General features: G+C 33.7%; 1 protein-coding gene across 2 annotated transcripts in view; it reads left to right on the forward strand.

Moving 5' to 3' along the window:
* The window catches only part of APC (APC regulator of WNT signaling pathway), a 124,374-nt gene that overhangs the window by 36,011 nt on the left and 74,650 nt on the right, over nt 1-13,713 (forward strand). For both annotated transcript variants that reach the window (XM_045566171.1, XM_045566170.1), the window contains exon 2: nt 11,602-11,754. In XM_045566171.1, the coding sequence (XP_045422127.1) occupies nt 11,620-11,754 (135 nt within the window). In that variant the 5' untranslated portion in view covers nt 11,602-11,619. The remainder of the gene's footprint in view (nt 1-11,601; nt 11,755-13,713) is intronic.

The raw sequence follows: 13,713 nt of genomic DNA on the forward strand, positions 1-13,713 counted from the left end.
ATAGAAGTATAGGCCTGGAAAGAGTGAAACAGGGAAAGAGGGACAGATAGTAAAAGCATGTGTTCTCAGGTTGGTCACCACTTTGGACAACTGTGGTTTGATCTGCCAGAACTTTCTGAGGAACCATATAGAATATGCCTCAGAATTGTCCACCCAAGGAAAAGAACTATGTGCTAGCTCCTATTCCCCTTTGGTCAGTGATTGCCCCATGAAGTGTTCACTCTTCTATGAGTTGTACATGCATGAGTGTTGGGAACCCACACTGGGATGCCCTAGGACAGAAAGCAAAAGATAACCTGGTGCAGCTGACGTGCCGTCAGTTTCCATCTGCAATGAGCTGATTTATGCAGCAATGAGTAGAGTTAAAGTGAGCCAAGAGAATGTGAGGTGGGTACAAAACTCTGATATATTTATATACTGATCCAATTTACCTTTATATTAGAATAGTCCCCTTTGGTAGACAATAAGCTACTTGAGAACAAGAAACATGTCAACTTATCTTTTATCCCTGTATTATTTTTCCAGAGCCACTGTAACCAAGTGCCACAGACTGGTGGCTTAAAACAATAGAAATTTATTCTTTTATAGTTTTGGAGGCCACAAGTGTGAAATCAATGTGTTGGCAAGGTTAGTTCCTTCTGATGAGAGAGAATCTATTCCATGCCTCTTTCCTAGCTTTTGACGGTTGCTGGCAATCCTTGGCTTGCAGCCACCTCACTCCAATCTTTGCCTCTGTTATCACATGGCATTCTCCCTGTATGTCTCTTCCCTGTTTTTGCACATGGCCTTCTTATAAGGATACCAGTGATTGAATTTAGGGTCCACTCTAATTCAGTATGACCTCATCTTAACTTGATTATATCTGCAAAGACCCTGTCTCCAAATAAGTCACATTCACTGTGCCTGTGACCCAGCATACATTTTAGGGAACATAATTCAATCCATTTAATCAGATGATTAAATGAGATAATATAAACTTGCATGATATCTTGTGTATAAAAAGTTAATGTTTGTTGATTCAAATTGTCTAGCCACAGAAAGGAATCTATTGTCTTATTTTATTTATTTTATTTTTTTTGAGACAGAGTCTTACTCTGTTGCCCGGGATAGAGTGCCGTGGCATCAGCCTAGCACACAGCAACCTCAAACTCCTGGGCTCAAGCAATCCTTCTGCCTCAGCCTCCCGAGTAGCTGGGACTACAGGCATGCGCCACCATGGCTGGCTAATTTTTTCTCTCTATATATTTTTAGCTATCCATATAGTTTCTTTCTATTTTTAGTAGAGACGGGGTCTCGCTCTTGCTCTGGCTGGTCTCGAACTCCTGAGTTCAAACAATCCACCCACCTCGGCCTCCCAAGTGCTAGGATTACAGGCTTGAGCCACTGCGCCCGGCCTATTGTCTTATTTTTTTAATGGAAATATCATCTTGGACATTCTCTGAATTTTTGCCTTTTTTTCCAGTTTTTTGCCCTCTGTGGCTGATAATGCATTGTTCTGTTCATTCTTGCATGTGTTTGTCTTATATGTGGCTGTCACTGAATAAAGCATTTTGAGAATTATAAAAGCTAAGTATTAAATATAAATCTTGTCTTAAAGATGTTTATGCTCTAGCTGGGAAGACTAAACACGCTGAAGTAAAATGGAGTAGTTAGAGAACAATTAAGTTGTATAGTATTTACTGTTCAGTCAGCAGGAAGACTCATTATTGGCTGGCGATATCAGGAGAGTTTTGTGTAAGGCACTTGAGCTTGGCCTTAAAGGATGAAGACATGTTAAAACAAAGCAGAGGAAAAAAGGATGTGGTATTCAAAAAGGGGAAGAAGTATAAGCAAAAGTACAAAAGTGTGAAATAGTTTGTAGAGGATAATAAGGAGAAACTTATTTAGGAAGGAGGGTTATCTTGGGACTTAATAGAAAATAAGTTTGGAAGATAGACTATTATCAGATATAATAGATTGTGAAAGCCAGACAGAGATTGTATTACCCAGTCTTTAAGAGCGTGAGCATTTGAAATAACATGGGTTTGAATCCTGGCTTAGCCTCTTGATGTGGATTTTAAGGGAAGTTATCCACTTTTTTGGAGTTCCGTTTTTCTTAACTCAAAAATGAGGAGTAATACCTACCTTAAAGATGGTTATGATGATTAAATGAGATAATATGTGGAAAGCATTTATAGTACATGGCATATTTTAAGTATGCGATGAATGGTAGGCTTTCTGAATTTCATTTATCAAAATATACAAAAATAAGGGCATATAGAGAGGATTTAAATAAAATACTATAGTCAGTAAGCAGTTATAGAACTTTGTACACTTTTTTGCCTTTTGAAAACATTTCAGTTGGATATTTAATGAAAATTAGTCATATTCTTTTATAAAGGCAAACCCATAAAAATTCTTAGTAGCAGCAATTTTATAAGCAAGTCTCCAATTAATATCATAAATAATATATTAATATCAATGACAATAAAAAGATGACCCAAACAGCCTTATATACCTAATAGTTGAGAAGGATCTCTTTTTTTTTTTTTTTTGAGACAGAGTCTCACTCTGTTGCCCGGTCTAGAGTGAGTGCTGTGGCGTCAGCCTAGCTCACAGCAACCTCAAACTCCTGGGGTTAAGCGATCCTCCTGCCTCAGCCTCCCGAGTAGCTGGGACTACAGACATGTGCCACCATGCCCGGCTAATTTTTTCTGTATATATTTTAGTTGTCCAGATAATTTCTTTCTATTTTTAGTAGGGATGGGGTCTCGCTCTTGCTCAGGCTGGTCTCAAACTCCTGACCTCGAGCGATCCACCTGCCTCGGCCTCCCAGAGTGCTAGGATTACAGGCGTGAGCCACCGCGCCCGGCCTGAGAAGGATCTTTGAAGTATCCCGTAGATCAAAGAGGAAATAAAGATTGAAATTATGAGTTACCTAGAAATAAAGAGGAGAACACTTCATACTATAACCTGTGGGACATGGATAAGACCGTACTAAGAGAAAAATTGATGTCTTTAATATTTGTATTATTAAGGAAGAAACCAATTGAATATGTAAGTAAAGTAAGGAAACAGATTAATCACTTTAAATAACAGTAATAAAAAAGAACAAAATAAACCAATGTAAAATAAGAGGATATAATTAGTAAAGATAAACACAGAAATGAAGAAAATAGAAAACAAAGTAGTGGAAAGGATATGTAACACCAAAAGTTGATTTTTTTTTTGGTAAATACCAATAAAATAGATGTAACTTTAGAAAGTTTAAAGGAACAAAAGACAAAACGAACATCAATGAGAAAAGAGATAACTTTCAGATAAAGAATTATAAAATTAAGAGAATATATATAATTCCATTAATACACTTGAAAAGCTAGAGGAAATGTGTAATGTACTGGTGAAGTGTTAATAAAATTGATACAAGATGAAGAAAACATGAAAAGACTTATCCACAGAAGAAATTTTAAAATAGTTTTAAAATCTTACTTCTAAAAAGGTACCTCTGATTTGAATTCTAGCTGACTTTCAAAGAATAGATATTCAAACTATTCTAGACCATATAAAAAGATGAGATACTTACCAATTCATTTTATGAACTTAGTATAAGCTTAATTCAAAACCTTATTTTAAAATATTATAAAAATAAAAAGCTATACACTGGTTTCTCTTATTGAAAAATCAACAGACTAGTAAAAGAATAAAACATGAACAAGTGAGGTTTATTTCAGGAATGGAGGATGGTTCAACATTAGAAAATCTTAGGATTGACTGCGTCAACTAATTAAAAGAAAAAACCATGTGTTAAAGCTGCTATAAAAACATTCAGCAGCCATGACTAATAAAAACTTTAAAATAAAAGAGGCCGGGCGAGGTGGCTCACGCCTGTAATCCTACCACTCTGGAAGGCCAAGGCGGGTGGATCGCTCGAGGTCAGGAGTTCGAGACCAGCCTGAGCAAGAGTGAGACCTTGTCTCTACTAAAAAAAAAAATAGAAAGAAATTATCTGGCCAACTAAAAATATATATAGAAAGAATTAGCTGGGCATGGTGGCGCATGCCTGTAGTCCCAGCTACTCGGGAGGCTGAGGCAGGAGGATCGCTTAAGCCCAGGAGGTGGAGGTTGCTGTGAGCTAGGCTGACACCACGGCACTCAATCTAGCCCAGGCAACAGAGCGAGACTCTGTCTCAAAATAAATAAATAAATAAAAAATAAATAAAAGGAAAATACCTAAACATATTAAAAAATTTACTGAAATCTAAGAGTAAGAATATTAAATGGTGAAACACTAAACCATTCCTATTAAAATCAGGAATAAGGTAGTTTATTCAGCGTTATTTTTAAGTTTCAAGCTAACAATAAAACAAAAAGAAATGAGGTACAAATATTGGGAGAAGCAAAAAGATCTTCATATAATCTGTAATATATGATTGCCTACCCAGAAAATCAACTGGAAAAACCATTAGAATTGATAGGATAATTTGATAAGATGAATGCATAAGGAAAATATATATATTAAATAAAATCACTGGCTTTCATCTGTACTAGCAATATTTGGTGTGGATTGGTAGTGTATCAGTCATAGCAGCTCAGACAGCAAAAAACCTAGGGATAAATTTTATATGAAAGGAGTAGGATCTTTTCTTGGCAGGAGGTGAAGGGGTGGGCTTGAAAATTTGATTGAAGGGCCTGAATTATTCATGAGAGAGTATGACATATTAAATATGAATCTGTCTCAAATTAATGTAAATGTCATTATAGCTCTAAGAATACATGAGAATTTAGCATGTGAAAGGTACATTTCCATTCAGTGAGAAAGAAATGGTTTGTTTAATAAATAGTGATCATGTAATTGGTTATCCATATGAAAGATAAAAAAGACCACTACACTCATACAATATACAAAAATAAAAATGCTGTATTCATTAAAGATCTTAATGTGAAAATAGAATTTCTGATTCAAGCTAGGGAATTAATCAACCACATTTATCACCTCTTTCTCCTACGATCCCATTAGAGTGAGAATAAAAAAATAATAAAGATGTGACCTTACAATGCCATAAAGATGAAGAAATTATAGGAATTAAAAATGATTGCTAACAAAAAAAAAATCAAAGACATTAACACTTCCTAGTTTGCTATTCTTTCCAGCGTAGCAGCTTACCTTCTATTATTTAAAAGTAAAACACCAATTTTAGTGTTAGGAATTTCTTAATAACCTTTAAAATTATTTGGGCTATCTTGGGATGTTTGAAAACCAGAATTGGGGATTTATGCTCTAGGCTAAGGGTCAGCAGACTGCCACCTGTTTTGGTAAATTAAGTTTTATTGAAACAGTCATCTCCATCCGTTTATTGTATTGTTTGGGGCTGCTTTTGTGCTACAGCTATGAAGTCAAGTAGTTGCAACAGAAATCATGTGGCCCATAAAGCCTTATAATATTTATTATCTGGCCCTTATAGAAATCATTTGCCAACCCTTGCTCCTGGTAATTGTGATGGCTATCTTGAAGCTTGGCCACACTTGGTTGGGGGCTTGGATGGGTCTTATCAATGTATGTAGCCATGTACAGAATGTGAGGAAAGGAAGGGATGGGGGAAGAATATTGCAGACAGGAGACTAAATACCACTATCTATGGGGCCTTAGTAGATAAGAGAAAGAGAAATAGAATGGAGGGTAAGGACTTGCATTAGTTGTTAAATACAGAGAAAAGAATTAAAATGGATGAGGTGAATTCTGCTTGAAATTGAAAACTTTTTTTGGATATTGATTTTATATATGATAACCTATAAATTGTTATATTTCTTAAGATTTTTCTGTTTTGTTCTTTTCCAATCATTACTCTTTCTTTTTAAAAATTTTACTATGCTAATTAGGACTTCCATCTTCCTACTGATTTTAAAGGCTGTCTGTAACATTTCACTGTAAAGAATGACATTCACTGTAGGTTTTGACAACTTCCCTCCTATTTCCAGTTTATTAAGAGTTTTTATCATGAGTAGATAACTGGCTTTTATGAAATGTTTATTCTTTGTCTATTGAGATGATCACATGGTTTTTCTTTAATATTTTAATCTAGTCAGTGATGCATATAAATGATCTATTATTTGAATAATCATTGCATTCCTGGAATAAGCTCAGCTTGGTTCTGCTGTAGTTTCTTTACTATGTACTATTATATTCTGTTTTCTGATATTTTGTTTAGGATTTTTGAATCAATATCTGAATATTAGCCTATAATTATTCTTTTTCACACAATCTTTGACGTGTCTGTCATGGTTAGAGTGGCCTCATGGAGTGCATTGGAGAATATTTTCTATTTGTCTATTCTTTGAAGAGTTTGTATAAGATTGGAATGATTTGTTCCTTAAAAGTTTGATAGAAGATGTCTGTAAAATCGTTTAGATATGATATTTTGAGGGGTTGGGAGGAGGAGAAAAAATATTGAACTACTGCTTTAATTCTTTAATAGTTTTAGAACTATTAAGATTTTCTGTTTCTTCTTGAATCAGTCTCTGCTCCTAGAATTTTCTTTGTTTTACATGTTTGGGCTTTTTTTCCCTCTCTAATTATATTTAGTCTTTTCAAAGAACCAAATTTGTGCTTTGCTTTTCCAACTCTACAAAGGGTATATAAAATAAAAAGGAAGATAACTTCTCACCAGACCTTAGACCTTTTTTTTGGAGGCAATGACTGTATTTTTGTATATTCTTTCAGTGATATTTTTTATCCTTATACAATCCTTTTATCTTGACTAGAACAGAATGGACCATATAAGACTTAGTGATTGTCACCCTCCCTTTTTTTGTTTTTTGCCTCCTTTTTTAAACATCAGCCTCATTCTTTTTAATGCCAATGTAGTATTCCACTGCATGGATGTATTCTATTTATTTAAAAGTAGTTGTGCTTTTATACCAAATAGAAACTTTCCGTTTGCTTGAAGTACCCTGAGAATCTGTTTTATTACTCCTAGTCTAGGAACAGACATCACCAGTTCAAAGAACTCTTAATTGGTCCTCTACATATCTTATAGCCATTAACAAATTAAAATAAAAATTCCCCATGCTGCCATAACACCCTCCTTTGAAGAGGGTATAACTGTTTTCATAATTAAAAGATAGTGGAATGTTTTTTAAACATTTAAATCTCTGTTCCTTTTGCAGTTTATTCTAGTGTATAAGTATGAAGAATACACGCATTCTTTTTCTTCATTGCTGTTCTATTTCCTAGCACCACCTATTTAAAATCCATGTTTTTACAAGTATTTGAGATACTACCTTTATCATATGCTAAACTGATATATGTTTACTTCTGAACTTTAAAAATTGTGTTCTACTGGTTGATCTATTCATGTTCCAATGTTATACTTTTTCAAAAACTTTTAATTTTTAAATAGCTTTGGACTTACAGAATAGTTGGAAAAAATAGTAGAGTTTCCATATACCCTTTACTCAGATTCCCCTTATGTCAACATCTTACATGTCCTTACTACAATTATCAAAACTAAGAAATTAATCTACTGGTACAATATATTATAGTTAACTACACATATATGTTTTAGTTATAAAGGCTTTGTACAATATTTTAATATATAGTAGGTCTACCTCATGCTTTTTTATATATTTTCCTATTTTTGCTTGTTTTTAAAAAATGTCTAGCTGCAGAAAACAAAACAAAAACCTTATATAGTATGTTTATTGGGACTGTAAAATTTATAAATTAACTTAAGGAGAAATGACATTTTACGATGCTGAATCTTCACGTACAAGAATGTTTTTCCATTTGTTGAAGTCTACTTTTCTGTCTTTCAAAAGTGTTTTATAATTTCTTATATATATGTTTTGGACACTCATGCAGTTTGTGCCTAGATTCTTTTTATTGTAAATGAGATCTTTTCTTTCATTTCATCTTGTATCTTGTTTCTCTTTGTACCTACAGAGATTCTGTATATTTTATATTATACCACGCCATATTACTAAATTATCCTTATTATAATATTTAGTTGATGCTTTCTGATATTCCAGGTATATAATATAATATATTATATGAATATAATATAATATATTATCTGCCAATAGTATTCCTTTCTAATTTTTTCTTTCTAATTTCTTTCATTAATTTAATTGTGTTGACTAATACCAGTAACAGAATGGTAAATATAGGCCTTCCCTAACTTTAGGACTGTATCCACTGTTTCCACTTCAGTATGCTGCTGGCTTTGGATTGATATATTATGTTAAAGAAGTGTTCTTTTTTATTCAGTATTTTCAACAAGAATGGGTATTAAATTTGTAAAATGTCTTTTCATCATTTTTGTCATGATCATATATTTTTTTCTGGGTAGATCTATTAATATGTTAAGTGATATGATCAATTTTCTAATAGCAATAACTTTTTCATTGTAAATTTTATAGATTTTCCATCTTTTGGGGGGTCAATTTTGATAAATTATATTTTCTGGTAAATTATCAATCTCATTCAGATTTTCAAATTTGTTTGCATGGATTTGAGCACAATAGTCTTTTATGAGGTTTCTGATTTCTTGCCTTCCTGCCTTCCTATTTGTATTTTTCCTCTTATTTCATTACCATCTGAAAGTGCTAACAAATATATCCTTGTTTTGCCACTAAAACAAAATAATAAAAGCAGCTCCATGGCCTGGTGCAGTGGTTCGCACCCATAATCCTAGCACTCTAGGAGGCTGAGGCGGGAGGATTGCTTGAGGTCAGGAGTTTGAGACTAGCCTGAACAAGAGTGAGACCCTGTCACTACCAAAAAAATAAAAAAGGCAAGAAAATTAGCTGGGTTTGGTGGTAAGCTCCTGTATTCCTAGCTACTTGTGAGATTGAGGCAGGAGGATTGCTTAAGCCCAGGAGTTTGAGACTGCAATGAGCTATGATCACATCATTGCACTTTACCCTGGATGACAGAGCAAGACTCTGTCTCAAAAAAAAGCAGCTCCACTAATTTAAAAAAGTGATCCCAAACTTCTTAAATTAGTAATAATGAGTCTGCCACATTTAATCCTAATTGAGTGTCTTCTGCCTGCCTAAAACTTTTCTGCCTTAATTTCTTATGATACTTGTAAATTTGTTTTTCAGTGAACGTTTGGATAAAACTCTAGATAACAGTCTTTTTGCTTTCTTCTTCCCTACCCCACATTTATGGGGTAAGGGAATCTCTTTAGTAGGCATCTTAACTACAGAAAAATAAATTGGAATGTTTGCATACTCTCAGTAAAGTGAAAGATTCAGAGGTTTTCCCTATTTCACAAACAAAACATGGCAGCTACAATGTGATCACACATTTCAAATTTTTAAAAAATGTTGTAGAATGACTTTTAGTTCATATATATTTGGAATGAAATCCTTGTGATTGCAAAAAGGGCATTCTAGAGTACATTATGATTTCACAAATTTTGTATAAAGCAATTTTTGGCTGGGGAGGGATGGCTGCAACATCCTAAAAGGATATAGGTAGGGTATTTCTCCATGAAACATCTTACATTTTCCATAAAATTAGGTGCTTTCTAGAGCAGAAAGGACTTTAATGATTGGAATTCTGGACTGAAGGAAAAAAACATGATTGATCATCGTTTTGATGGTTGAATTGTCCATCTGAAGGATTGAATTTTTTTATTCTTCTAATAAAGAGCACTTTTAGTAGTCATTGCTCATCTTGCCCATCTGGCTCTTTTTAAGATTGTGTAAGGTTATAATTTCTGTGTCTCAGCATACCTGGGTGCGCTGGGTTTTTTGTTTGCTATTACCTTTTCTCTTATTTTATTTTTTGGGTATAACATTGCCTGTTAATTCTATCTAAAATAAAGAATTTTAAGCCTACATTATTAGAATTCTGTCAGATCCCCATATCTGTCATATGGTTTTTAATGTGCTATGTATTTCCAGACCTGCTTATTAAAGGTATGATATAAACAGAAAAATGATCACTCCTATGAATTTCTCTCTTTTTTTGAGATATCACCTCTGTCTTTTTCAAGAGGCTGAATTACTTCTTCGCCTCTTGTCTATTGGTTGGAGGAGAGTAATATTTTCTGTAGATCAACATTAAGTCTTACTAAGGAAGTTATATTACATATATATTTTCATAATATAACTTAAATTTACATAGCACTTTTATTTTTTAGTCTACCTTTTGTTACTAATCCTAGCACCATCCCTTGAAGTTGTATTAAAGCAGGTAGTAGATTTCCATTTACAAATTATGAAATGAATTATTCATAAAATGAAGGGGCAAAGGTGAAACCATAACCAGGCCTGAAATTAAGACCCAAGTCTCTAAATGCAAGGCTAGTGCTCATTCTTTTCAACCAGAGAGTTTTGTAGGTGATCCCCACCTCCAGGACTCTCCTTCCTCCTCAGGTGTCATTATATTTTACCAGGTTTATTGTTGACTCTAACCATTATAGTCTGACCAGATCTGAGTTCCTTGGTTTCCCTTATTAGGGCCTTCTAGTTACTGAACTCCAGTATTGTTGTGACTAGCCAGTTTTATAACCTGTCTGCCTTAACTATATATATAGTGGATTTCATATTACAGAAGCATTTTTTATGTCAGGCTCTTTAAATATTATGTAAGTACAAACTATGTAATACTCCTGTGCTATTAAATAATGAAGATAGGTAGGATATATTTTTTCCAAAATGAATTTGGCGTAAACTAAAAGAGAATGTAGGTATCCTCGATCCTACTTGGTTAATCTTAATATAACTCCTAGCATTCTGTAATTCTTCATGCCAAGGACCTCTTATGACCTGGCTATCTTCTGTGTCTTCCTCATCTCCCCTTTTCTTTCCCAGTCATCTAATTAACTGCCAGAATCTGCTTTACTTCTGACAGTATCTATTCTTCAGGTCATCCATTTTCTTTACGTGTCTTTTGGCCTCAATTTGAGTACAGTGGGTCCCAAGGCCATATATGCCATAGCATGGCCTATTATATTCATCCTTTTGAATAAATTTAATAGAACTTTATTAGTAATTCTTATTTATCATCTTCCTATTAAAAAGATTTAGTCTCTATCTCATGCTCTCCTTCATATCCATTTTGTTAAATAACTGCCTTTTAATGAGATCTTAGAACTTCAGAACTACTTCACCATGGAGGATGTTTAAGACTAGCCTTCTATCAAATGAAAAGTGATGAAATAGAATATGTAATCTCATTAATCCATTATAGCTCTAAAATTTTGTGACTATTAGACAAAATCCAGAAATAAAATAACATTAGTAATATAAATTTCTTATCAATGATTATATTCCCTAAGTTTTGCCTGTAAGAGGATAAAATATCTTTAAAACCTTGAAAAAATTCTTACCTGGTAGAAATCTTATCCACCTGTGAAAAGGCAGTTGTATTCAAACACTGCTGAAGTTCTCGCTTCTATTTTAGTTCTATTTGTCTTCAGCTAAGACCCCAGAGTTTCATCCTCTTAGAAAGATGCTACTACTTGAACAATACTGTTTTGAGACCAAAACTATCATATTAACACAATTCTTATGTAGTGTCTTAAGAGTTTTATTTCCTTTATTCCTTTCTTTAAAAACAAGCAGCCACTTTATTTTTAGTAGTGAATTTCAAAATGCTTTTTAACCTTATAGGTCCAAGGGTAGCCAAGGATGGCTGCAGCTTCATATGATCAGTTGTTAAAGCAAGTTGAGGCACTGAAGATGGAGAACTCAAATCTTCGACAAGAGCTAGAAGATAATTCCAATCATCTTACAAAACTGGAAACTGAGGCATCTAATATGAAGGTATAAAGACTGTGATGTTTAATTGTAGTTTATCCATTTTTATTCAATATTCCCTCTTGTAAACTTGGTGTAAGATACTTACATAAAAATATATTTTAAGTTAAGCAATATTATAATATGTAAACTCTTTCTTACAAAAGTTAGCATTTATATTTTTAAATAAGATACATCAAATTCATCCAGTGAATCATATAAAGAAAATAAATGTAAAACTCTAGTAACTAGTCAGTTGTTGGTTATTTTTAAGATTAAAAATAAGAGACCAACTTTAGCATCACTATACTGAGGCAGGGTTTTCTGTGTAATTCATAGAAATCAATTTCATGACTTTAGAATATATCTGGGACATTAAATACAGCCTTACTCCCTGACTCCCTCCTATCTTATCACTACTTAAGTGTTACAATGATAAATGATCAAAAAAATCAGGGTGCCCTGGTGGGAAGAACCTCAAACTGAAAGTCAGTACCTGGTGCCATCCCTGGTTTTGCCACAAACTAAGCTATATGACCTCTGATTATCCTTTAGTACTTCAGTTGTCTTTTCTGGAAAACAGTCGTCACACTAGTCTAGATGATTTCCACGGCATCTTCAAAGCCAAATAGCATTGAAAAGGTGTGATGACCCCCAAGAAAATTTATAAAATATTCAGTGTATAGTAGGGAAAACACATTTAGTTTCAAAATAATCAAGGTTAAAACTTTAGCTGTTTTAATTCTCAGTTACCTAGGCAGATTCTCTTCTCACTGAATTTAATAACTCCATAGAATCAGAGCTCATCAACTAAAATGTTGCCTACTTCCTTTGTAAAAAATTCTTCCTGCTATATGTTGTTTCGGCCCCTTGGCTATTTTAACATCTGAGTTCCTGACCCTGTTCTTCCTGTCTACTCACTACTCTTATTCCTTACTCATTTTCTATTCTATCCTAGTTTTTTTCTTCTATGCGTTTTCAAGGTCTCCCTTATTCTCCAGGCTTTTGTGTATCACTGAAGTAACTTTTTGCTTGTCTTTTACCCTTTACATTCAATATCATAATGGTTCAACCTTCTGTTCATGTGTACTATTCTTTCTATCAGTCTTTTCTCTCTAATTATCAATATCTGTGGTAAAACTGTCCCCGGGATTGACAGACATCCAAAATATCTACTTCAAATCCTTTTGGAAATAAGGTAGACTGTAAACAAACATTTTTTTTCTTGCTAATCTATGAGTGACTGTAAACAAACATTTTTTTCTAGTTTATCAATCAGTGCCTTTAAAAACACCTGCATCAGTTACCTAATAGGTTTAAAAAAGAGCAGTTTAGTATTTTAATACTGATCAACACAATCTCAAATTGTTATACATGGCATGTGTTTTTAAAAGTTTAAAGGTATAGAATTAAAATATTCTTTCATCTATTTTGGGTGTGGTATATTTTGCAGAGAACTCCTCTTGGCAGGTCTATGTGGATAGTAAATGTCCCTTTTGTACCAAGTACAGAACTCTGAGATCTCTTGTTTATTTGAGCAAATTCAAAATTTTATTGTTGGGAGACATTTTAACTTACCCTTACATCCATCTCCATGTTGAAGTGCCATGTCTCTCAGAGTGACAGTACAAATCATACTCTTAAAATCTACAATGAAATATCAAGGTGACCATTTATCCATGTGGTATAATACAGATCGAGTATCCCTTATCCAAAGTGCTTGGGACCAGAAGATTTTGGAATATTTGCATTAGACTTACTGGTTGAGCATCCCTAATCTAAAAATCCAAAATCTGAAATGCTTCAGTGAGCATTTCCTTTGAGTGTCATGTTGGAGCTCAAAAAGTTTGGGAATTTGGAGCATCCCAGATTTCATATCTTTGGATTTAGGATGCTCAGCCTATATGCATCATGAATAGTGGCACTTCAGATAGGTCAGAATTCAACCATGAATTCACTGTTACTCAGCACCTGCTTCTGCAGAAA

The sequence above is a fragment of the Lemur catta genome, chromosome 12, assembly GCF_020740605.2.
Source record: "Lemur catta isolate mLemCat1 chromosome 12, mLemCat1.pri, whole genome shotgun sequence".
NCBI lineage: Eukaryota > Metazoa > Chordata > Mammalia > Primates > Lemuridae > Lemur > Lemur catta.